Below are 25,633 nucleotides of genomic sequence, written 5' to 3'. Positions count from 1 at the left end.
ACAGAGGATGAGATGGTTGGATGGCATCACCGACTGAATGGACGTGAGTTTGAGCGAACTCCAGGAGTTGGTGATGGACAGGGAGACCTGGTGTGCTGCAGTCCATGGGATCACAAGGACTCAGACATGACTGAGTGACTGAACTGAACTGAACAATGTATTATAAAACCATGCTTACGAAATTGGTGTAATTAAGATATCAAAATAAATTGACCAGCAGAACAAAATAGAAAGCATAGTAACAGAAACAAAAGCATTTGGGATATAGTTAAAGGCATTTAAAACAATGCGGAAAGAATTATAGGGATAACTGGTTAACTTTGAGACAAAAATATAGGTGAGATTTACCTCAGATCATACCAACAAAGTCTTAAGTCAATATGGAATGTTATGTAAAAATGTAGCCATAAACAAAACCAGAAGCCAACAAGTAGTTTTATACTCAGGATGAGAAAAGCCTTTCTAGACAGCAAAGTATTATGAAGTCATAAAAGGAAAAGAATGATAAATTTAGCTACCCAAAAATTGTAAAATATCTCTTGATTAAAAAGCTGCCTTAAAAAAGTGAAAAAAAGATTTAAAAAAATGATAAAAACAAAGGCATAGAGAATATATCTGGGTAACAGTTTAGCACATGTATATAAAGTCTTTAAATTAGGCATGACCTTAACACAGAAATTCATGTAATTTTGTCTTCTTGTTGCTCTTAGCTAGTATTTCTTAAATTGCTGCTGAAGTAAGACAGTTAAGGGGTTAACAAAAGAATGCCAGGATGAAGCCTGGTGATTATAGTATTATAAGGGTCTACTTCACTGCCTTCTGGCATAATTAAAGTGTGAGTTGACTGTGTTTGCAATTTAATACAGCTATTGATTTCTTTTTTCCTTAGATGAGAATAATTTTTTCCTATTAAGTTTTACATATGCAGAAAAATAGATTAGTTCACACTTGTATTGCTCTGAAATTATTTTTAGTGTTCTGTGTTTGTTTTCCTCTAGACTCTAATCTCTGGAATGGAAATATGTCTCCTATTTATAAATCCCTATAATCTTAGCTTGATGACTTACACACAGTGACCGTTGTACTGTGACCAATATAGTAGTAAATATTGGAAATTAATAAATATGATTTATGATGAGTAGCATACATATGTCCACATATGTACATGCACGTCAGAGTTACCAAAGGTGATCAGAGGTCATTAATGACTGAAAGTGACTAACATCACTAAATGACTAAATGTGACTGGTGAGTGAAAGTGTTAGTTGCTCAGTTGAGTCTGACTGTTTACGACCTCATGGACTGTTGCCCACCAGGCTCCTCTGTGCATGAGATTCTCCAGGCAAGAATACTGGAGTGGGTAGCCATTCACTTCTCCAGGGGATCTTCCTGACCCAGGGATCAAACCCAGTTCTGTGCATTGCAGGCAGACTCTTTACTGTCTGAACCACCAGGGAAGCCCTAAAATATGAGTGGTAGGGAGATGAAAAATCATCCTGTAACCTCTTCTGCCAGACCCAAAGTGAGTGCCAAGATGCTGGGAGATGAGAGAAAACCAGAGATGGATAGCTTGCCTGCTAAGAAAAAAAGGTTAAGACAAAGTCACCAGGCTTGTAGTGATGGTAAATGTGCACATGTCTTTTAGGACAACAGTCTACTTGACATATCCACATGTATGGTCAATGAAAATCTCAAATTTAACTCATTCAAAATAGAAATCTTAATTTCTCACTGTCCTAGCCTACTTACTTTCATGGCTTCAACAAATACTTATTGAAGAAATACCATGTGCCTGGTACTGTTTTAGTGCTTAGACTGTGTGTCAATGAGTATAACAAATATCTCTGCCCTTGTGTTGCTTATAATCTAGCAAAGAGAAACAGACAATAAATAATAAACATAATGGGTAAATTTTAAAGTGCTATAGAAAAAAAAGAGTGAGAGGAATTGTGAGTGCTTGTGAGATTGGGCTTGGGTACAGTGATGGGGAGAAGTGACTAAGTGGGGAGATCAGGGTGAACCTCATTGTCAAGCTGAAATTGGAGCAAAGAGCTGAAGGTGAGCGAGTGAGTCAAGTAGGGATATCTGGGGGAAGGGCACACCAGGCAAAGGGGATAGCTAGAGCGAAGACCCAAATGGCAACCTACTCCAGGATTCTTGCCTGGAGAATCCCATGGACAGAGGAGCCTGGTGGGCTACAGTCCACGGGGTTGCAGAGTCAGACACGACTGAGCGACTTAACTAACTAACTAACCTAGGGTAGACGGTGAACAGCAGGGTGGCCAGTGTGGCTGGTGCAGAGAGCTGATGATGGGGAGAGTGTAAAAGATAGTTAGGGGAGGGGAGTGGTAGTGGACAAATGATGCAGCGCCTTAGGCTTTGGCTTTTAGTCTGAATGCAACAGAAAGTCATTGTATAGGGGAATAACCTCTGGCTTACATTTTAGCAGAATTACTCTGGCATCTCTGGAGAAAAGAACACAGAAATGCTAGGGCAGGAACAGGGAGACCTTTTTAGAGAAATTGCAGAGGTCCTGGTGGATAAAGGATCATGGCTTAGATCACGGCAGCAGCAGTAGAGTTGAGAAATCTTTGGATTCTGGATATATCTTCAAGTTACAACTAGCATGATTTCCTAATGCTTTAGATGTGAGATGTGACTCCAAGGCTTTTGACCCTGAGCAACTAGATTCTTCCAGTGCTGTTGACCATCGTGGGAGAGACTGCAGGTGGAGCCGGTTTAGGGAAGATGAGGCTGTTGTTAGGTTTGTGATACCCAAGTAGAGATATTGAATAGGCCATTGGATGGACAAGTCTGGATTCTGGAAAGAGGTGTAGGTTGGACATAGAGATCTGAGAATTGTCAGCCTGTAGATAATATTAAGCCCCGTGGGGCTGCATGAGACACCAAGGGAATAAGTAAAGTAAGAGAAGAGGACCAAAGACAAAACCTTAGGCTTGCCATATCTGTTTCCTTTGTACTCCTTCATCCTCTCAGTTAATGACAATAATGACACTGTCTTCCTAGTTTCTCAAGCCAAAAATCAAGAAGTCATCCTTGATCCCTTTTAAACAAATCTTTTCTCACAGCCAGATCTCTTTGCTTCATCTCCTTTACCAGCAGCCTAGTTGAAGTCATCATTCTCTTCTAATTCATCTCCCTGCTTTTTTGTTTTGTTTTGTTCCTCTACCATCATTTTTCACCCAGCAGTTCAGATTATATCACACTTCTGCTCAAAATCCTGCAGTGTTCTGTGCAGCAAGGGAAACAATCAACAGTGAAAAGGCAGCCTACTGAAAAATATTTGCAAACTGTTTATCAGATAAGGGGTTAATATTCAGAATACAACTCAACAGAAAACAAGTAATCTGATTAACAAATGGACAACGGACTTGAATACACATTTTTTCAAAACAACATCAATGACTAGCACACATATGAAAAGATGCTTAATATCATTATTAGGGAAAAACAAATCAAAACCACAAAGAGATATCACCTTCTACCTCTTAGGATGATCACTATTAAAAAAAAAAAGCCAAATTAAAATAGCAAGTTTGATGGAGTTGTGGAGAATTTCAATCCCTTTGCACAGTTGGTAGGAATATAAAATAGTGCAGTTGCTATGGAAAACAGTATGGAGCTTCCTCAAAAAGTTAAAAATAGAATTACCGTATGATTCAACAATCTCACTTAAGGGTATAAATACAAAATAACTGAAAAAAGGATCTTGAAAATTTGTACACCCATGTTCACTGCAGTGTTATTCACAGTTGCCAGGAAGCTACCTAAATGTTTATTGACAGATAAATGAAGAAAATGTGGTATATACATCCAGTGGAATGTTATTCAGCCTAAAAAAAGAAGGCAATTACATCTGATAAAGGACTATTATCCAAAATATATTAGAAAACTCTGATAACTCAGTTGGTAAAGAATCCGCCTGCATTGCAGGAGACCCCGGTTCGATTCCTGGGTTGGGAAGATCTGCTGGAGAAGGGATAGGCTACCCACTCCAGTATTCTTGGGCTTCCCTTGTGGCTCAACTGGTAAAGAATCCTCCTACAATGTGGGAGACCTTGGTTTGACCCCTGGGTTGGAAAGATCCCCTGGAGAAGAAGAAGGCTGCCCACTCCAGTATTCTGGCCTGGAGAATTCCACAGACTGTATAGTCAATGCAGTTGCAAAGAGTCGGACACGACTGAGTGACTTTCACTTTCACTTAAGACTCAACACTAATAAAACAACCTCATTTAAAAATGGGCCAGAAACCTAACAGACATCTCACCAACAGATATACAGATGGCAAATAAACATGAAAAGATTCCACATCATATGTCAACACGGAAATGTAAATTAAAACAAGTTCCACTACACACCTATCAGAAAGGCCATAGTCCAGAACACTGACAACAGCAAATGCTTGTGAAGAGGGGGAGCAACAGGCACTCTCGTTCATTATTGATGGGAGTACAAAACAGTACAACTATTTTGGAAGACAGTAATAGATTTTACTACTTTTGTCTTCTACCTTCTTTACTTTTGCCTCTCTACTAATGTTGTAAGTGGTTGATCCACTATCTTTTCTATATGTTTGTCTCTGCCATTGAGATTTGTCTCTCTTATCATTTTCTTATTTCTAGTTGTGACCTTTTCTGCTGGGAGAAGTCCCTTTAATGTTTCTTGAAGGGCTGGTTTATTGGTGATAAACTCCTTTAGCTTTTGTTTATCTGTCAAACTCTCTATCACTCCTTCAAATGATAACCTTGCTGGATATTCTTGGTTGTATTTTTTTCAGCACTTTGAATATATTGTGTCGTCTGCTACTGGCCTGCCAAGTTTCTGCTGAGAAGTCAGCTTATAGTCTTATGGGAATTTCCTTGTATGTAATTAGTTGTTTCTCCTCTTGATGCTTTTATGAATCTCTTTATGTTTAATTTTTGGCATTTTAAATATAATGTGTCTTGGATTGCACCTCTTTGAGTTCACCTTGTTTGGGACTGTCTGTGCTTCCTGGACTGGATATCTGTTTCCTTCCACTGGTTAGGGAAGTTTTCAGTTACTATTTCTTCAAATAACTTCTTTTTTTATCTTTCTTCTCCTTCTGGGACACTATAATGTAAATGTTAGTATGCTTGATGTTGTCCCAGAGGTCACTTAAACTGTCCTCACTTGTCTTTTTCCTGTTTAGCTTGGGTAATTTTTCTCTACTCTGTTTTCCAGATCACTGATCTAGTATTCTGTTATCATCTAATCTACTGTTGATTCCCTGTAGTGTATTTTTTTTCCCATCATCTTTTTTAAAAAAACATTTTATTTATTTTTAATGGAAGGATAATTGCTTTACAATATTGTGTTGGTTTCTGCCATACATCGGTATGAATCAACCATAGGTATACACAATGTCCCCTCTCTCCCACCCCTCTAGGTTGTCACAGAGCTCCGATTTGAACTGCCTGGGTCATATAGCAAATTCCCACTGCCTTACTATCTTACATATGGTAGTATATATGTTTTCATGCTGCTCTGCCCATTTTTCCCACCCTCTCCTTCCTCGCCCCCCATCATGTCTACCTATCTGTTCTCTATGTCTGCATCTCCATTGCTGCCCTGCCAATAGGTTCATTAGCACCATTCTGGTTTCCATATATATATATATATATATATGTATTAGTTTATGATGTTTGTTTTTGTTTTTCTGACTTACTTCACTCTGTATAATAGGCTCTAGGTTCATCTACCTCATTAGAACTGATTCAAATGTATTCCTTTTTATGGCTGAGTAATATTCCGTTGTATATATATATAATTTTAAAAGTTTAAAAATAATATTCCATTGTATATAATACTGTTGATTCCCTCTAGTGTATTTTTTCATTTTATTTATTGTATTCTTCAGCCCTAATTGGTCCTTTTTTATATTTTCTAACTCTTTGTTGTAGTTTTCACCATGTTCATCCATTCTTCAGTGAGTATCTTGATGATCATTACCTTTAACTCTTTATCAGGTAGATTGCTTGTCTCCATTTCATTTAGGCCTTCTTCTAAGGTTTTGTCTTAGTCTTTCATGTGGAGCACATTCCTCTGTCTCCTCATTTTGCCTGATTTTCTGTGTTGATTTCTTTGTGTAAAGTAAGTCTGTATGTCTCCCAATCTTGGAGAAGTCAGCAGCATGCTCCCCTCTGGCTACCCAAACCAGACACTTCATGGGTGTTCCCTATGTGGGCTGCTTGTTCCTTTCAGTTGTGGTGGGGTCCCTCTACTCTACCGTTTTGATTCAGACCCTTATTGTCACCTTTGTGGTACAGAAGAGTACAGTTAGAATAGTAGACCCTTAATGTTTTGACATGAATGACCTTCATAACTTGAAGATCACTTGAGTATCTTTCATGTTCATTCTGTCAGAAATCTTAACCTCTCTGTGCCTTCTCACATCTGTAAAATGGGTGAAATAGCAATACTTGCATCATAACGTTGTTGTAAAGACTAAATGTTAATATGCGTAAAGGTCATAGAACAGAACTGGGTTGCAGAGAAGAACCAATTCTGACTCCTTGTTGAAACTGTTTCTTTGACTTGCTTTTTGTTGCTTTTGTTACTATAATCATACGTACTGACCTGCCTCAAAGGACCCTGTCCCTCTTTCTGACTGTTAAACTAAAGTACCAGGCTTCCCAGTGGTTAAGAATCCCAAAGCAAAGGACACTGGTTTGATCCCTGATCCAGGAAGATCCCACATGCCCAGGAGCAACTAAGCTTGTGCACCACTACTGGGCTAGCACTCACTCTAGAGCCCATGAGCCACAACTACTGAGCCCACATTCCATAACTACTGAAGTCCAAGTGCCTATAGCCCGTGCTCCACAACCAGAGAAACCACTGCAATGAAAAGCCTGGGTACTACAACAAAGAGTAGCCCCTGTCTGCTGCAACTAGAAAAGGCACATATGAAGCAATGAAGACCCACCACAGCCAAAAAATTAAAATAAATAAATGAATAAAATCTCAAATTAAAAAAAAAGCCCAACAACTGTAAGTGCCTTTGTTCAGCTCTGACCCTGTCAGATAATCTGACCCTGTCCACAGAAATGAACACATCCCTTTCACTGGCTGGCCCATTCCTAGGGATACTTTGCAAGACTGATGGCCCTTTTTAAAAACTTTACTTCCGCACTGCCTGTCCCTCTTTATTGTGCCTTTTGACTTTAGTTCCTCACGGCATCTCTGGTTCTGTAAGAGAACCTGGCGTCCAGACCCCAGCAAGATGGTTATTTTGAGACATTAGTGTGCCATCTTCTCAGTCTGCCAGCTTTTCAAATAAAGTTGTATTCCTTGCCTCAACTTTGGCCTGTCATGTGGCAGAGAGAGCAGAGGGAACTTGGACTCAGTAACACTGGCATATAGTAAACATGCAAATATGTAACTGTCATCATTATTACTGTTATTATTAACTGTTATATTCATGCTCTTTATAACTGTTTACCTGTCAATCAGATACATTTCCTTTATATATATTCCTTTCCAGTGTGTATTCCTTTTACCTTCCTTGTTAGTCTCCTCTGTAATTCAAGAGCTTTCTCTGATTTCAAACAACTTAATGAAAGAGAGTTTATATAGGCAGAGATGGCTTTGGTCTTTTTGAGAGTAGAATCCTGAGAATAAACTTACTTTTTATTCCATGTTTCAGGTGGTATGCAAGATTATAATTATGTATGGGCCAACTGTTTTGAGATCACGTTAGAACTATCCTGTTGCAAGTACCCACCTGCTTCACAGCTTCGGCAAGAATGGGAGAACAATCGTGAGTCTTTGATCACATTGATTGAAAAGGTAAAAGCAGCTATACGGAAGGGTGGGTATGGAAATAATTGATTGAATAGGGGGGGAAATTTGTGTATGTGAATGAGTCTATGCTAGATACCCGTTGTCTTTTTTTATTATTTAAGATGACAGATAATCTTTAGAAAGTATTAGAATTTATCAGAACATACTCAGAACCTCCATTTCCCTTCCCCTGAGCTCTCTTCCTCTGGAGAGCTTCCTTTGACTATCTTACAACACTTCTACAACTTGAAATAATTAGCAAATAAATAAATAATTAGCAAAAGTTGTATTACCAGATTCTTACAACACCATGTGATCATATTTGCTAGAGAACCTTTACCACCATATGAACCACAACATAAGTTTAACTTAAATATCAGGCAGGCTAATATACTGTATGTATCAGAAATTGCATGTATCAGAAATTGAGGCCTCCCAGGTGGTGCTAAAGAACCTGCCTGTCAATGCAGGAGACCTAAGAGACACGGGTTCCATCCCTGGGTTGGGAAGATCCCGGAGGAAGGCATGGAAACCCACTCTAGTAATCTTGCCTGGAATCTCATGGACAGAGGATCCTGACGTGATAAAGTCCATAGGTTCTCAAAGAGTCAGACACGACTCAAGTGACTTAGCATGCACGCATGCTTACATTATAAATTGTATCTCATTGAGAAAAGCAGAAGTCTAGCTTTGAGAAGAGGGAATTTCAAAAGTACTTTACCAGCCTAGGTTTCAGATGACTTAAGTTTCAGGATTTAATCTTTTTGGTCTGTATTTTATTTAAACTTGGAAGGATTGAAAAATGTTTCAGAGGGCTAGAAGAATAACTTTATTTTTGAGAAATTCTAGCATCAGTGCAGAGAGGCTATTCTCTCTTGCCTTCCAAATTGACTCTCTCTGAGCAGTCTATGTTGATTCTTGTTTTTCTAGGTCCACATTGGCGTTAAAGGATTTGTTACAGATTCAGTAACAGGGGCTGGCTTAGAGAATGCAACTGTCTCAGTGGCTGGTATTAATCATAATATCACAACAGGAAGATTTGGTGATTTCCACAGATTACTTGTTCCTGGAACTTATAACATTACAGCAGTTTTAACTGGGTATGAATTTTATCTTTCAATTTGTTAATATGGTGTATCACGTTGATTGGTTTGTGTATATTGAAGAATCTTTGCATCCCTGGGATAAACCCCACTTGATCATGGTATATGATCCTTTTAATGTGTTGTTGGATTCTCTTTGCTAGAATTTTGTTGAGGATTTTTGCATCGATGTTCATCAGTGATATTGGCCTATAATTTTCTTTTTTGTGTGATATCTTTTTCTGGTTTTGGTATCAGGGTGATGGTTGTAAAATGAGTTGTGGGAGTGTTCCTCCCTGTGCAATTTTTTGGAAGAGTTTGACCAGGATGAATGTTAGCTCTTCTCTAAATGTAACTAGATAAGAATTTAAACTAGACTCTTAAAATGTCAAGCTTCTGTTTATATCTAGACAGAAATACATTTGGGGAGATCTTACTATATCTGGCTTTTGTTTTTCCTTGTCTTCTGATATTTTTTTCCCCCTTTTGTAATGAGAAAATACTACAGTAGAGTCTTGTCACATTAACTATACGACTGGATATGAAGCATAGTTGTAAAATTGGGAGGAAGGAGTTTTAAAAGCTCAAGGCTAATTGAATACCAGGGTAGAAAAAACTCAGGACTCTACAAAAGACACTTTGAAAAGCTGTCTTACCATCAGCTTTCTAATACACAAAATGAGTGGTTACCTACGACCTCTGGAACCCTTTCTGTAAGCTCATTTTGCTAAGGATTTACCTGTAGCAAATAAATTACCTTCAATTTTGAACTTTCCTATTTGGTAAAGTAGTTGGAATGTCAGTTTGATAAGGCGCTACAAAGAATACTACTTTGAGTATTGTAGGAATGGTTACAAATGGATCAACTACCTCCATTTTTCATTATATTCTCTTCTTTGAATATAACTTTTTATAAGCATCCTAATGGGTGGAACCTGAAAGGATGGTAAGAGAAATAGTTCTTTAAAGACTTAATCTGAGATTCTTTGTGAAATAATATCCTAAAAGTCTTGAATTTGCACATTTCTCTTTATTTGATTTGATTTTTGAGTGCAAGAGTATGAGAAGGCTGTTGTGCTTTTATAATGTTAAAGCATTGTCTGTTTCAGTTTAACTCCAAGCCCATCTACTTTTTCGAATTTTTCTTTTCAGATATATGCCACTGACTGTTAATAATATCATAGTGAAAGAAGGACCAGCCACAAAGGTGAATTTTCCCCTACGACCGACGGTGGCTTCAGTAATCCCTGACACGACTGAGGCTGTAGTAACAGCTAGCACAGTCGCTACACTTAATAGTCCTCTTGGAACACAGTCTACCCACCAGCCAATTCAACCACAGGACTTTCACCACCACCATTTCCCTGACATGGAAATCTTCTTGAGAAGGTTTGCCAATGAATATCCTAACATCACCCGACTTTATTCATTGGGAAAATCAGTAGAGTCAAGAGAACTTTATGTAATGGAGATTTCTGATAACCCAGGTGTCCACGAACCAGGTAATTGGTGTAGTTTCACACATAATTTCAGTATTGCCTCTCAGAGCTGTGGGCTATATTTCTTTGCTTCATCTAGAAAGGTCACCTGTAGTATTTATAACTGGATCAAAGAAAATGGGACCAATCTTCTGCTAGAAAGAAAAAAATCCATTTGATAATCCATATTATGCACCATGGGCTTCCCTGGTGGCTCAGATGATAAAGAATCTGCCTGCAATGTGGGAGACCGAGACCTGGGTTCAATCCCTGGATTGGGAAGATCACTTAGAGAAGGGAATGGCTACCCAGTCCAGTATTCTTGCCTGAAGAATTCCATGGACAGAAGAGCCTGGCAGGCTATAGTCCATGGGGTCACAGAGAGTCAGACACAACTGAGCAACTTATGTATTATGCAGCATATTTAGCATACTACACACATAGGTTAGATTCTTCCAGCTAATAGTATTTTTATTTTTGTAGCATATGATATATGTATGTATGTATGTACATATGTCGTTTAGTCCCTAAGTCGTGTCTGACTCTTGCAACCCCATGGTCTGCAGCCTACCAGGCTCCTCTGTCCATGGGATTTCCCAAGCAAGAACACTGGAGTGGGTAGCCATTTCCTTCTCCAGGAGATCTTCCTGACCCAGGAATCAAACCTGTGTCTCCAGCATTGGCAGGCAGATTCTTTATCACTGAGCCACCAGAGAAGCCCTTATGTGTATATATACATATTCATATATATATAATATATGTTTACTTTGAGCTTGCTATCTGACATGTAGTAGTAATGAAACTGCTTTATAAGATGCTTTTTCCTGTTTCTTTTGTCAAAATATAGCTTAAATTTTTGGTTCAAGGTCTTTGTGTATTGGGTGAAAAGTGAGCAAGTCTAGGACAAATGAAGAGGAAAAAAGGTCTTCCATGTAATTCTGTTTTCAGGTGAACCAGAATTTAAATACATTGGAAATATGCATGGAAATGAAGTGGTTGGAAGAGAACTGCTACTAAACCTCATCGAATACCTTTGTAAGAACTTTGGCACAGATCCTGAAGTAACAGATTTGGTTCTTAACACTAGAATTCACCTTATGCCATCCATGAATCCTGATGGGTATGAAAAGGCCCAGGAAGGTAAACAATAGCTGTCTATTAATGCTTAATCGTTTTGATTATCATTCAGTTCAGTTCAATTCAGTTCAGTTGCTAAGTCACGCCTGACTCTTTGTGACCCTATGGACTGCAACTTGCCAGGCTTTCCTGTCCTTCACCATCTCCTAGAGTTTGCTCAGACTCATGTTCATTGTTTATCATATGGCATAATTATTTGAGCATAGAAAATAATCTGAACTGGTTGTTTCCCTAAAATTTCTTCCTGTTTTATTCTTATAATTTATCATTGGTTTTAGCTTTTGTTTTCTTATAAGATAGGCTAGTTTATTCAATAATTATGCCATCAAGTTTATATTTAATGAAGTCTCCACTTTGGTAATGGTTCTTATTTACTAAAATGTAAGGTTTTAATAAATTGCTCCATTTTAACATTAATTTTTGTTAAATTATTTTGTTGGGAACCTTATCTAATAAGTGAAAACTCAAACCAAATTTTTTTTGACTCCCAGTTCTACTCTGCATGTATATGTAGTCTAAACCTGCTAAGTTACTGATTTCCCATTCCTCTGCCTTCCCTGGACTAGCCCGTCTCTGCTGGGGCATCACAGTAGGGGCAAGGAGAGCAATTTTTTTACACGGGCCACCTGATGCAGAACACTGCAGAGTGAGAATCCATCTTTTCCTAACCTGTGGTTCCTTCCAGACAGTGATACCAGTGAATAGAATAGATCCCACAATATGAATATACAGCCACATGGTTTGTTACTGTCACTGATTGAACACTGAGAGAATCAATTAGTGAATGACTAGGTTAATCTTTATATATGTATATTATTTAGATTCTTTTCTTAAGGACCTCATTCTTTGTCAGCCTCCCAAATCCCTTCCACATTCCTCCCTTGAGATCTTTCTGAAAGATGGAACTCATACTTACTACTAGTGAGCCCTCTAGTAGGCTTTCTTCACTCACTTGCATTCATTTTCTTATCCCTTAGTAAAATGGAATAAGCTCAAGTTGAACTCTTTCTCTTCCATCAGGTTAAACTTCCAACTGTATTCTTGACTAACTTTACCTTTTAATAGTGATCACTTTAATATAAGCGTACTGCAACTTTTTTCTTTTCATTTGGTCTGTTTTTTTTTAATTTGTTTAGTGACTTATCTATCAGTACAATAAAATCCCCCTCATATCAGTCCTGCCCACTTAATACTGTGATCACATTGTTGTATGTGGATTATTGACAATTGAGCAATATTTTCATATAATTCATATGATTGGGCTTTTTTCCCCCACAGAGTATGATGAAAGGCAGAATTTCCTCACTTCCCTAATTAGTCATTGCTTGTGAATCTTAGGGAAGACCTCAGAAATGAAAGTTTTTTTTCTGCAAACAGGAATCAGGGCATGCAGAGGAGCTTTTGTACCTGGGAAGGCCTCACAGGGTCCTGCTCACTTTGAGTTGTAGTGTGATTGATCATAGTGAAGCCTGATGTGTTCACACTTAGCTTTGAGTTAAGATAGCTGAAGTCGTTTGTGCTGGATTGAAATGTAAGTGAAATATAGCTTACATTTGAATCTTTTATCATACAGGAGATCCAGTAAGTGTGATCGGCAGAAACAACAGCAACAACTTTGACCTGAACCGGAATTTCCCAGACCAGTTCGTTCAGATCACAGAGCCCACCCAACCAGAAACTATTGCTGTAATGAGCTGGATGAAGACCTATCCATTTGTGCTCTCAGCAAACCTGCATGGAGGTAACAGCAGTTTGCTATTCCACTAATTAATTCTTGTTGAGAGCATTTGAAAATCCTGGTGGAATTTTATGTGTTTATTGTCTTAGGCTCTATTAAGGTGGGTATCCTGTTATTGCTTTTACGGCAGACAACAACAAAGGTCTTTTCTCATTACTATTTAAGCCGATTTGCTGGCTGTTTTCCCCTCCTGCCCCCTCCCGCCCCCTCCCCTGTCCACATACTCCTCTGTACTCCCTCTTTCCATCACCCCCGCGCCTTTCCTCTTTCTGTCTCTCTCTCCCCTGCTTCCCTTTTCCTCCTTCTCCCTTCCTTCAATTCTCTCTCACCTAGTTCTTCAAGTGGTTTATATTTATCCCTCACAAGTGTTTTATTTTTATCCCTCACACATGTTTTATATTTATCCCTTTTCCTGGGAATTTGGTAACATGTTCTTTGTCATTCATAAAAATTAAACACTAACAGATCCAAATGTTTAGTTCTATTTCTCCCTAAAGTTTAATAAGCCCTTTTATGTAGGTTTAGATTTTGACATTCTCTTGTCTTTCATCTGCTGTGTATTTAACTGCAACACAGTGACCTCATTCTTATGTAATACCTGAGCTTATACACTTCCATATAATTCAGCCGGAATTTATCAGTTGAATAGGATGAGAGGTCAAGATTAAAAATCATTACAATGTCCAACTATGGTTGTGTAAATAAGTGTCAATACCCAAGAGACCCGAAAACTTATCTCTACATGTAAACTTGTATGTGGATGTTCATAATAGCAGTACTCATAATCATCAAAATATAAATAACCCAAATGTTGACTGACTGATGATTAAAAGAAATATGCTATACAATTGAATGTTATTTGGCAATGAAAAGGAATGAAGTACTGATGCATGCTACTACATAAATGAGCCTTGAAAACATGCTAAGTGATAGAATTCAATCATAAGAAACCATATATTATATGATTACATTTTAATGAATACTCAGAAGTAGGCAAACCCATAGAGACAGAAAATAGATTAGAGGTGGGAGAGAAGGGGTCACTGCTAATGGGTATGGATTTTGTTTTTTGTTTTTTTTTAAGTAATGACATGTTCTATAATTAGATAGTAGGGATGGTTGTACAACCCTGTGAATATATGGAACAACATTGAATTTTATACCTTAAATGGATGGATTGTACAGTATGTGAATTATATCTTAGTAAATTAAAAAAAAAAGAGTAAAAGTATTAACACCAGGGGCAATGGGTAAGAAATTTACTGTCAACATTTGTTAGATTATACAAGAAAGTATCACAGTTGAGATTTGATGGTGTATAGATTAACCTGCCTTTTTAGAAATGACAATATATGTTTAAGGATATTTGTATTTAAGAAGTAAATCAAGATTCCCCCAAAATGGCTTTGAAAGTTTGCCAATAGTAGGATAAAAGTATTCTATAACTGGTAATCATGGACAATTCTCAAAGACCGAAATAGGAATTATGAAGTTACAGCCTGGTTAGCAATTTTTTTTTTTTGCTTTTTTCTTACTGTATTGATTGTATACCATGTTTGACAGAAAATATTTTTTGTTTTGAGCTTTTAAAAATATTCTCAGAATACATCAAATGTCATGTTGACTACATCTGAAAACATAATTCTAGTTACATTCCAGTGAGAATAATTTACATATGTACACATGTGGTATCAAGACCTTGGCATGGTGAGGATACATCTTTAATCATGTAGATATGTTTCTTTCCATGATATATTTCATTTTCTCATCTTTAAAATCTTTAAATGAGTTTTGAAATCCTGGCAAAGAAATTTAACAGAGGAATTCTTTGCTGCCAACTTAACAATTTAGAAGGATTTTGAAAGAATTTAGAGAAAAGTAAGATTTCCTTTTGTAAATTTTATATTAATTTTTATTTAGGTGAAATTCATATCACAATAACCATGTTAAAGTAAATAATTCAGTGACATTTAGTGTGTTCACAATTTTGTGCCATAACCACCTCTATTTTGTTAGAAAATATTTTCATCTCCTCAAAAGAAAACCCCTTACCCATGAAGCACTTGTTCCTATCCCCATGCCCCGCAAGCCCTTGGTAACCACCAATCCACGTTCTGTCTCTATGGACTTGCCTATTTTGGATATTTCATAGAAATGAAATCATACCATATATGACCCTTTGTGTCTGTCTCCTTTCACTTGGCATAATGTTTTCAAAGATTGTTCTTGTTGTAGCATGTATTAGTACTTTATTTCTTTTTATGATGGAATAATATTCCATTGTAGGTATATACCATAATTTGTTTATCAGTGTATCTGTTGATGGATATTTGGGTTGTTTTTATTTTTCACTGTTAACGAATAATACTACTGTGCACATTGGCATACAATATCTGATTCCCTGTTTTCATTTCTTTGGGGTTAACCTATGTTTGGCTTTTTGATGGAAATGCCATCATATGGTAATCCCATGTTTAGCTTCTTTTTTTTTTAAAGGGACAACATTTATTCCTTTTCCAAATGTTAACAGTAAAACCAGGTGGAAGAGAATGGTTTTAGCAGTTAGAAAAAAAAAGTACAAATCTGGGGTTTGGCTATAAAAGTTATTTACAACAAATGGGAGGGGGGAAAAAAGACAAGAAGAAGTTGTTTCACATTACAGACCTCCCGCCCACCCCAAAGCTTAATACTTGCTTACCAAGTCAAAAAAGGAGACACGGGTTGATTCACAAGCTGGAGGTTTGAACTTGAGTAAGACATTTATAAAAACCTAGACAGGGGCAGTGTTCTCCCCAGCCCAGGTGCCACTAGGCACAGCACAGAGACTAAAAACTCAACAGGGGAAGGCTGGACACTCAGGGTTTGGGGGTGTAGGCACCCCCACATCTGGCTCAGGGATTTGGGGAGTAAACAAAACCTACTTGGAAAAGAACTGGGTAAGAAAACCAGCAAATGCCTTCAGCACAGGTGGGGACAGGGAAGGAGGTAGGGCCAAGGGCAGGAGCATTTCACATCACTAACCTAACTTGGGAAAACTGCAAGGGACCATCTTCAACTGGCCTTAAGAGGAAGACCAGATGGATGATGGGAGAATCCACAGGAGGGAGAGAAGGAGAGGAAACGTGGCTAGGGGGCAACAGCCCCTTCCTTTCTGGGCACAGGAAGGCAGCCGGGGCACCAGGTCCAGGCAGTGACCTCACAAGGACAGCACAGTTTTTGCAGCTTAGAGATCACCCACCTGCCCCCACCCAGCTACTCATTCTGCTCGCTGGCCGGTGCAGGGTCACTCTCTGGCCCCGAGGGAGTGGATGGCTCTGCGGCCTGGGGCCCTGCCTCTTCTGCGTCTCCTCCCTTGGCGGCAGCGCTGGCCTCTGCCCCTTTGGCCTGGGGCTCCTGGCTCTCAGGGGTGGCAGCAGCCTTCCCTTCCTGGGCAGTGCCCTTCTCGCCGCAGGCACTGATCTCCCCCTGCTCCTGCTCTTCCTCTGTGGGTGAGGAGGCAGACGAATCATCCCCACCCTCCTTCCGATTTCTCTTGAAGGACAGGCCGCTCAATTTGAAAGGCTTCTTGAAAGAGAATTTCTTCTTCTTCTTGGGGGTCTCCTTGGGGGGGACCTCCCCCTTAGCCTCAGCACCCTGGCTAGGGGGTGCTGGCTCGATGGCATCACCAGTGGCCCCCGCTGCCTCCTCTGTTCCATTCACGGGGGGCGATTCCCCTTCACCTTTGGGGGATAAGTCTCCGTTGCTTTTCACGTGGCCGTTCTCCTGTCCGTTGACCTTGGCGGGGGAAGCGCCTGCTGCCTCCTCGGTGGTCACGTCGCCCCGCGGAGCCTTGGAGCTCTGGCTGCCCATGGTGGGGGGTTCTGCTCGGGGGGCGCCCGGAGCCGCCCCGGGCTCGCGCTGCAGGGGATAGTTCGGTCGGGTGGGCCTGGCCGGCGGAGGGGTGGGGCTCGCGTCTGAGGTGGAGGGGTGTCCGGGGAGGGGGGGGGGAACCAAGCTGCACCCCGCCTCCGCGCCCGACCCGCTAGCTGCGCCCATCGCCGCTCCGCCCCGCTCCGCGCCAGAATGCCCCCATGTTTAGCTTCTTGATGAACTGCCAAACTACTCCACAGTAGCAGAACCATTTTATGTTCCCATCAGCAATATATGAGGGTTCTAGTTTTTCCACATCCTTACTTACCTTGTTAATTTGTGTTTTTTTGATTGCAGCCATTTTAGTGGCTGAAAGGTGGTATCTTACTGAAATTTAGATTTGTATTTCCCTGATGACTAATGATATTGAGCATGTTCTTGTGTGCTTCTTGGTCATTTGTGTATCTTATTTGGAGAAATTCCAGTTCAAGTCTTTTGCCCATTTTTAATTGGGTTTTTCATCTTTTTGTTGAGTTGCAGGATTTCTTGACATAGTCTGGGCTCTAGACCCTTATCAAATTGCTTATTTGCACATATTTTCTCCCATTCTATAGGCTATATTTTAACTTTCTTAATGACCTCTAATGCACATTTTTTAAAATATTGATGAAGTCAAATTTATCTTTTTGTAAATTTTGTAAAAAGCTCATGCTTTTTGTGTTGATACTGATTTTAAAAATAAACTTTTATAGGAATATCCTGTCTTTTATGACATTTTTTTTTGGTCTTATAAAATTAACCATTTGAAAGGCAATATTAAGTAGAAGTTGACTTTTTTCAGTTGTAATTTTTAAACCTGAGTCATCAATTCAGGGTGAAATTTAAAGAATTTTTTGGAGTAATTTGTATAAAAACAAGTGTTGAAGTACACTTACCTTATTAGAACTGTTTTGAGAAATAAGATGAGTGTTCATACTTGTTTCTTAAAGACAGTTTTAAAACAGATGAATGTTTGCTGGTATTTGTTACCACAGGATTACTTCATCTGGATTCAAGTTGAGTATATTCCTTCACTTCCACATGCAGGAAGTGGCATGACAAAAAAGGCAAAATGAATGGCCTAATAAAGGCAGAGTAAATGGACACATGGACAAATGAAATTGATGTGAATAATAGGAAGATAAGGGATTTGATTCTATGGTGGGGGAGTAGGCGCAGGGCTCCTGCCAGAGAAGCATCCTAATTGTTTCATTTCCTGCGGGTACCATGAATGAAGTTGACATCCTTTCTATATGTTTTAAAACACACTTTCTGTACTTTAGGTCATGAAAAAGCCATATGATATAACTCCAGTTGACAAATTTATAACATGAGCATAAAAGAAATTTTTAGCATTTGTTTCTGGGTGAAGGTCAAGACTAGTTCTCCTATCCATAACATAAGTTGTTTAGCATCTCCAATTTAGACTCCACATCTACAAAACGAAGAGGGTGGGTTATCTGAACTTGAAGAGTTCTTTCTTATTTTAAAATTCTTTGAGCTTATAAATGTCTGAATTTACAAAAAAAAATCAAGTTTTGCTCACATTTTCTGATCCTTAGTATTACAAAAGTGAAATTGTTTAATTAAGCCTGTATACTTCTGATTTCAGTTCTAATATGTAGATTATGCCTGTGAGTTCAGGTGAACTCCCAAGACCTTTCCAGTTAATGCAGCCTGTAAGTGTCATGCACAGCTGTTTAATACTAATATTTTATTTATCTGCTTTGATTTTCTTTCAAGGAAATTAGCAACTTTTTAATTTCTGTTGAGGAAATTAGTCTTGGAAAATTGCATTGGTTGTCCTGTCCCTCGCAGTATTGTGAAAAGGTTACTTTCTGTTAATGCTCCACCTTGCAAGAAATAACCCAATACATTTTCCTCATTTCCCTTATAGGTACTTTGGTGGTTAACTACCCTTTTGATGATGATGAACAAGGCATTGCCACATATAGTAAATCACCAGATGATGCTGTGTTTCAACAAATAGCACTTTCTTATTCCAAGGTAGGCTTGTGCTCAAACATAAAATGTTATAAAAATTAATTTTTCATTAAAAGATGGATTAAGACAAAGCCCTACAAGTCTCAGGTCAAGTGCTTTCTTCTCTGTTAAGCCTTCCTTTTTTCCTTGCAGACCACTTTACTTCTTTTTCTTCTTTGTTTCCCACCTCCCTTTTAAATGTGCTGCATGTGGTCTACGGCCATACCACCCTGAACACTCCCAATCTCGTCTAATGTACTGCATGTGTTTCCCCATTAGCCTTTAAGCTCAGGTAATGTCTTTTCATCTATAGCTTTTAGCAGAGTACCTGGGACGTAATAAACTAAACAAACTGCTAGTTTATTTCATTTGACAAATACTTAACTATAAATCTCATAAAGTAGTCTAAGGTGGGGTTGACAAGTTACAGCTCTAGGACCAAACCTAACCTACCACCTGTTCTTGTAAATAAAGTTTTATTGACACACAGCCATATCCATTCTTTAAAATATTGTCTGTTGCTGCTTTCTCAGTCAACATTTGAACATAAGTCAGTGTAATTCACCACATTCACAGACTAAAGAAGACAAACACTACAGTCATCTCAATAGATGCAGAGGGGGCAGAATCAAGTCATTGCAATAGAACCTTTTGAGTCTGTAAAGCCTAAAATTTTTACTGTCTGGCTCTTTACAGAAAAAAATTGCCAACCTATAGTCTAAGGTATTTAAGCACCTAGTAGTAACATACTACAGGGAGCAGGTAGAAATTTCTGTATTTTGTAAACTTCCTATAATGAATATATGTTACTTTCATAATCAGAAATGTTGTATGAAATTTTATTTTAAAAATTGTTCTTAGAAAGCATGTTAAAAGTTGAGGCTTGGGAACTAGGCTTGTTAGTTTCTGTGTTTGGTCTTACTACTGACTCAGTCTGTGATGTTATTGGTCATTGATAGATGAAACTTATTACTGCAGTTCTGTGCTCTCTAGACAGACCCTTCTGTCATTCTACTTTTCCCACTCCCTCATTCTATACAAGATGACCTTGTGAGATTGTTCAGAGTTTCTAACAGGGCGTACGTGTCTTATTTCACTTTAAAGTATAGTTGTCTTCTATTTGGACATGCCATTTTGGAGGGATATACCTGAAATAATTTTTTTTAAAAAAATCATCAAAGTAGAAGCTAAGAGATAAAATTTTATACATATCCCCATCACATTCTGCCCATTATTATCGTTCCACTTTTCACCCTCTTTGTAACTTTGTGTTCCGTAGCCTCTTTATGTTTCCTTTGGCCTTTAACCCTTTTGATTTGATTTATTTTCTACCCAGCCTAGACCCATGGACATACCTTTCAGTGATGGGTCTTAGGATCTTTTATGCCCTTTTGACATATCTGCCTTGCCAATGGCCAACCCTTATTAATTATAGTCATCTCTCTGATACATCCCAGAAACGTCACACGGTTATGGCCGTTGACTACAACATGTATGTATAGTGCACTTTAACTTCAGCCTAGCCCTCGGTTCTCCCCAGCAAGCAACTTGACTCCCTGGCTCATTTCCTGCTATGGTGATTCTGAGCCTTTATCCTCTACTTGAGCCTTCTAATCCCAGCTTTGTCTGTCCTTCTCTTAGTAGATCACTGTGCCTTGAACTAAAGCAGAACTGTGAATAATCTGATATGCATTCATTCCAATTCTGTCTTCTCAATTATTGTTTTACTCATATTCTTCATTTTTTTCTCCTAATTTTTTAAAAATTGAAGTACATATGATGTGTAATATTATATGTTACAGGTGTATAATATAGTGATTCATAATTTTTAGGGATTGTACTCCACTTATAGTCATTATAAAATATCAGCTATTTCCCTGTGTTATTCCGTATATCCTTGTAGCTTACTTTATACATGGTAGTGTGTACCTCTTAATCCCCTACTCCTGTATTGCCCCTTCCCTTTTCCTCTCCCCACTGATAATCACTGGTTTGTTCTCTATATCTCTGAGTCTGTTTTGTTATATTCAGTAATTTGTTGTATTTTTAAAATTCCACATAGAAGTGATATCATACAGTATTTGTCTGTCTTTGTATGATTTATTTGAAATTAGCGTAAAACCTTCCAAAATCAATGAAGACAAAAGAGGGAAGTTTAAGGAAAGGCAGGCATTAAGGTGATTCAGAATGACCACCAAGCAGTGAATATGCCCTTAATCTGAAACCTAAATCTGAAAATGCTGACATAATAACTGGGCAGGTGAAAGCAGTGGAATACATGGAAGAGGTTTCAAAGTACATACAAATCAAAGGATCTGGTGTATTTAAATGGATAAGCACAATTTAAAAGGGCAGGTGGATTTAAAGGAAAATCTTCCAAATGCATAGCTTCTGGGAGAGCAGAAAAGCAAAAAGAAATAAAGAAGTGCCTGCCCTTTGACAATTAGTGAAGAGAAAAGGGTCAAAAAATGGTCAAAAGTTATATACCAAAATAGGAAATGATTGGTGATTTCTGGCTTTATATTTTTCTTCTTTTTGCTTGCCTCAATTTTCTAATTTTCTACAATAACTTTTATTATATTTTAAGTATAATGAAATTTAATTTTAATTCAATTAAGTGAAAGTGAAAAAACAGAGCTATACAATGTGACAGATATCAGGGAAGAGAAAATTTCAAGCAGGCACTAGTGGAACAGTAGTGGTATTTGAATAAAATGTAGGTTATTTTAGTTAATAGTATCATGCCAATATTAGGGCTTCCCTGGTGGCTCAGACAGTAAAGAATATGCGTGTAATGTGGGAGGCCTAGGTTCGGTCCCTGGGTTGGGAAGATCCGCTGGAGGAGGACATGGCAACACACTCCAGTATTCTTGCCTGGAGAATCCCCAAGGACAGAGGAGCCTGAGAATCCCTGGGATTCTCCAGGCAAGAACACTGGAGTGGGTTGCCATTTCCTTCTCCAATGCATAAAAGTGAAAAGTGAACATGAAGTTGCTCAGTCATGTCCGACTCTTCGCGGCCCCATGGACTGCAGCCTACAGAGTACTGGAGCGGGGTGCCATTGCCTTCTCCGTGATCAATGTGCTATGATTATATAAAATGCTAACATAGGAAATACTGGATCAAAGGTGTATAAAACTCAGTACTATTTTTGCAGCATTTCTACAAGTCTAAAATTAGTTCAAAAGAAGAATAAGAAAACTGAAAAGTCTCCACTTGTCTCTACTTCCTTGTTGTTCTCTCATGCCTCAGTTTCTTGTCATCGATCTTCCACCTACAGTTTCACCTGGAAGTGCCACCTCAAAGGTCACCAGAAGCCTATTTTAAACTTTAAGTCTAACACTCTTGTCTTCTCCCTTTGTACACATACACAACATGTACATAAATATTCCAGTAATCTAAAGAAATATCAATAACCTCAGTTATGCTGACGACACCACCCTTATGGCCGAAAGTGAAGAGGAACTAAAAAGCCTCTTGATGAAAGTGAAAGAGGAGAGTGAAAAAGTTGGCTTAAAGCTCAACATTCAGAAAACTAAGATCATGGCATCTGGTCCCATCATTTCATGGGAAATAGATGAGGAAACAGTGGAAACAGTGTCAGACTTTATTTTTTTGGGCTCCAAAATCACTGCAGATGGTGATTGCAGCCATGAAATTAAAAGATGCTTACTCCTTGGAAGGAAAGTTATGACCAACTTAGACAGCATATTAAAAAGCAGAGACATTACTTTGCCAACAAAGGTCCGTCTAAAGGCTATGGTTTTTCCAGTGGTCATGCATGGATGTGAGTTGGACGGTGAAGAAAGCTGAGCGCCGAAGAATTGATGCTTTTGAACTGTGGTGTTGGAGAAGACTCTTGAGAGTCCCTTGGACTGCAAGGAGATCAACCAGTCCCTCCTAAAGGAGATCAGTCCTGGGTATTCATTGGAAGGACTGATGTTGAAGCTGAAACTCCAATACTTTGGCCACCTCATGTGAAGAGTTGACTCATTGGAAAAGACCCTGATGCTGGGAGGGATTGGGGGCAGGAGGAGAAGGGGACGAGAGAGGATGAGATGGTTGGATGGCATCACCGACTCAATGGACATGGGTTTGGGTAAACTCCAGGAGTTGGTGATGAACAGGGAGGCCTGGTGTGCTGCAATTCATGGGGTCACAAAGAGTCGGATACGACTGAGTGACTGAACTGAACTGAACTGAATCTAAAGTAATAACTTTCATTTGATAGTAGAGTGGTGTAAGTGGTAAGCCTGTAAATGGTATGTTAAGTTTATGAAAGGGGATTGTTTTGTTTCTTTTAAAGTTAAATGGTTAATCCTCAGTGGTGGGAAAGTAAGAAATTATTTCTCTCTTTATACTTTTTTGTACTTTTTATTTTCTATTTACAAAAGAGAGAGGTGAAGTTTTGACCGTCTTTCAAGGTTTAATTTCTTCAGAAAATTTCCCTGTCACTGCAGTCAGAAATAATCTTTCTCTCCTCTAGCTTTCAATAGTGTTTATTTGTGCCTCTATAGAATTTTTTTTTTTTACTCTGTATTGAGCAAACAATTGCACACATGCCGTGCTAGACACTGCTGGACACTGAGAACACAAAGGCACAAACTGTTTCAAGGAGCAGGGTATTGTCTTTAGGGAAGAAAAAGGTGCAGCCAGTTGTAGCAAAATAAAATAACTACAAAGTGCAGAGCACAGAGGGGCTGCCTCGGTCCCTAACAAGTCAGAGAAAGATGCTTACCTGTCCCTGTTTGTGAACTACCTTTTAGGGACTTTAAGCCTCTTGAGATCATGAAATGAAAGTATGAATATGAACAGTTTGGTTTTGTTTCTGAGAGGGATTGGCTTGGATTTTTATATTACTTGTAAATACAAGTAATAAATGAAGTCTTCAGTTTTTTTTTAACAGAGCTGTTTAATTTTGGTTTTAAAAAGTAGGTAATAAATCCATATAGTAAAAAATCAAAGTGGCACAGAAAGCTATACATTGAAAAGTCTCTGCTTCCATGACTCCATCCGCTCCAACATATACCTTATTGGTAACCACTCTTACTATCTTTCCTTATCCCCCTCATGTTTTTTTTGATGCAGGTACAAACAAATACAAGTAAAGATTCTTTTTTTTTTTTTTAAGGAAAACTCGCAGATGTTTCAAGGTAGACCTTGTAAGAATATGTACCCTAATGAGTATTTTCCTCATGGAATAACAAATGGAGCCAGTTGGTACAATGTCCCAGGTAAAACATTCTTTTATATCAAGGCCATGTGACTTGATGGATTTTCTGTCCTCCCAATGGTATTGCTTGTTACTGAGTTTTTAGTTTTGAGAAATAATCATTCTTTTAAGAATATTTTATAATTAGTTTAAAACATTCAAATTACTTTTTCAACTATTTTTTATATTTGGTGCACTTTGAATTTTGAGTAAAATTACTGTACTTGATGAAGATGTTATATTTTTCCTCTGGCTATTATAAAGAACATTAGATGTGCTAATTAGAAGAGTATGAGCTACACTTGAATTCTTCCTGAACATGAAAGTACAGATGTTTTTTACCTGTACCACAAGCATCGAAGCACTCTTACATGAACACATTACTGGTGTTCAACTATGCTGATAAAAGAATGAATTTGACTTTTTACTAGGAATGTTGCTTACCATTTGGGATCTGAGCTAGTTAGAACTTCTTCAGAGTAACTAATTCAAAGTTTTTATCCTTCAGGTGGTATGCAGGACTGGAACTATTTGCAAACAAATTGCTTTGAAGTGACTATTGAACTAGGTTGTGTGAAATACCCATTTGAGAAAGACCTGCCAAAATTTTGGGCACAGAATCGAAGATCCCTAATCCAGTTTATGAAACAGGTGACTATTCAGGAGTGACATCAGAAATTTCTTGCAAGAGCAAGATTTTTGTGTGTACATGTGGTTTTCATGCATTGATTTTGGAATACACCTCATTGGAATTCCAGTTTGACCTATTCATGTTTTAGTAAACCTATTTAGAAGATTTATGGATGTAAATAAGTTTATTTTTATGTGTGGAGAAAAGCTTGAAATGATTAAATGATGTAGTGATGATGTTTTACACTTAATGGACAGTGTCACTTTTTACCCTTGTCTTTATAAAAGGCCAATATAAATTGGATACACACCTAAAAATTTCTCAAGTGATAAGCAAGCTCAGCATATTAGGCTTCCCTGGTGGCTTAATTGGTAAAGAATCTGCCTGCAATGCAGGAGACCCAGGTTCGATCCCTGGGTGGGGAAGATCCCCCTGGAGAAGGGAATGGCTACCCACTCCAGTATTCTGGCCTGGAGGATCCCAAAGAGTCAGACACGACTGAGTGACTTTCACTTTACATACTAATATCTTAGAACACTTTATTCTGAAATTTTTTAAACATTAGGAAAAATTGTAAGACTAACACAATAAATACTACTCTTCCTTTACCTAGGTTTAACAGTTTTTACATTTGCTGCATTTGTATTTTTTATACACACA

At 38.4% G+C, this 25,633-nt stretch overlaps 2 protein-coding genes and 1 non-coding gene across 3 annotated transcripts in view; 2 read left to right on the top strand and 1 right to left on the bottom strand.

Moving 5' to 3' along the window:
• CPD (carboxypeptidase D) overlaps positions 1-25,633 on the top strand; it is a 68,281-nt gene that overhangs the window by 22,857 nt on the left and 19,791 nt on the right. Inside the window, exons 3-10 of the mRNA XM_043478849.1 lie at positions 7,688-7,830; positions 8,755-8,924; positions 10,059-10,408; positions 11,333-11,524; positions 13,095-13,262; positions 19,045-19,154; positions 24,262-24,364; positions 24,851-24,993. Coding sequence (XP_043334784.1) covers positions 7,688-7,830; positions 8,755-8,924; positions 10,059-10,408; positions 11,333-11,524; positions 13,095-13,262; positions 19,045-19,154; positions 24,262-24,364; positions 24,851-24,993 — 1,379 coding nt within the window. The remainder of the gene's footprint in view (positions 1-7,687; positions 7,831-8,754; positions 8,925-10,058; positions 10,409-11,332; positions 11,525-13,094; positions 13,263-19,044; positions 19,155-24,261; positions 24,365-24,850; positions 24,994-25,633) is intronic.
• Positions 15,888-17,300, bottom strand: LOC122448010 (MARCKS-related protein-like). The gene has a single exon (XM_043478863.1). It carries the CDS (start codon positions 17,292-17,294, stop codon positions 16,512-16,514), a length of 783 nt encoding a protein of 260 aa, XP_043334798.1. The 5' UTR covers positions 17,295-17,300; the 3' UTR covers positions 15,888-16,511.
• TRNAC-GCA lies at positions 25,327-25,398 on the top strand. The gene has a single exon. It is a non-coding gene; the product is annotated as a tRNA-Cys (tRNA).

This window comes from Cervus canadensis, chromosome 1 (assembly GCF_019320065.1).
Source record: "Cervus canadensis isolate Bull #8, Minnesota chromosome 1, ASM1932006v1, whole genome shotgun sequence".
In the NCBI taxonomy this organism is placed as follows: Eukaryota; Metazoa; Chordata; class Mammalia; order Artiodactyla; family Cervidae; genus Cervus; species Cervus canadensis.
The sequence above is the reverse complement of the archived record's forward strand: the minus strand, read 5'-3'. Positions and strand labels throughout refer to the sequence as shown.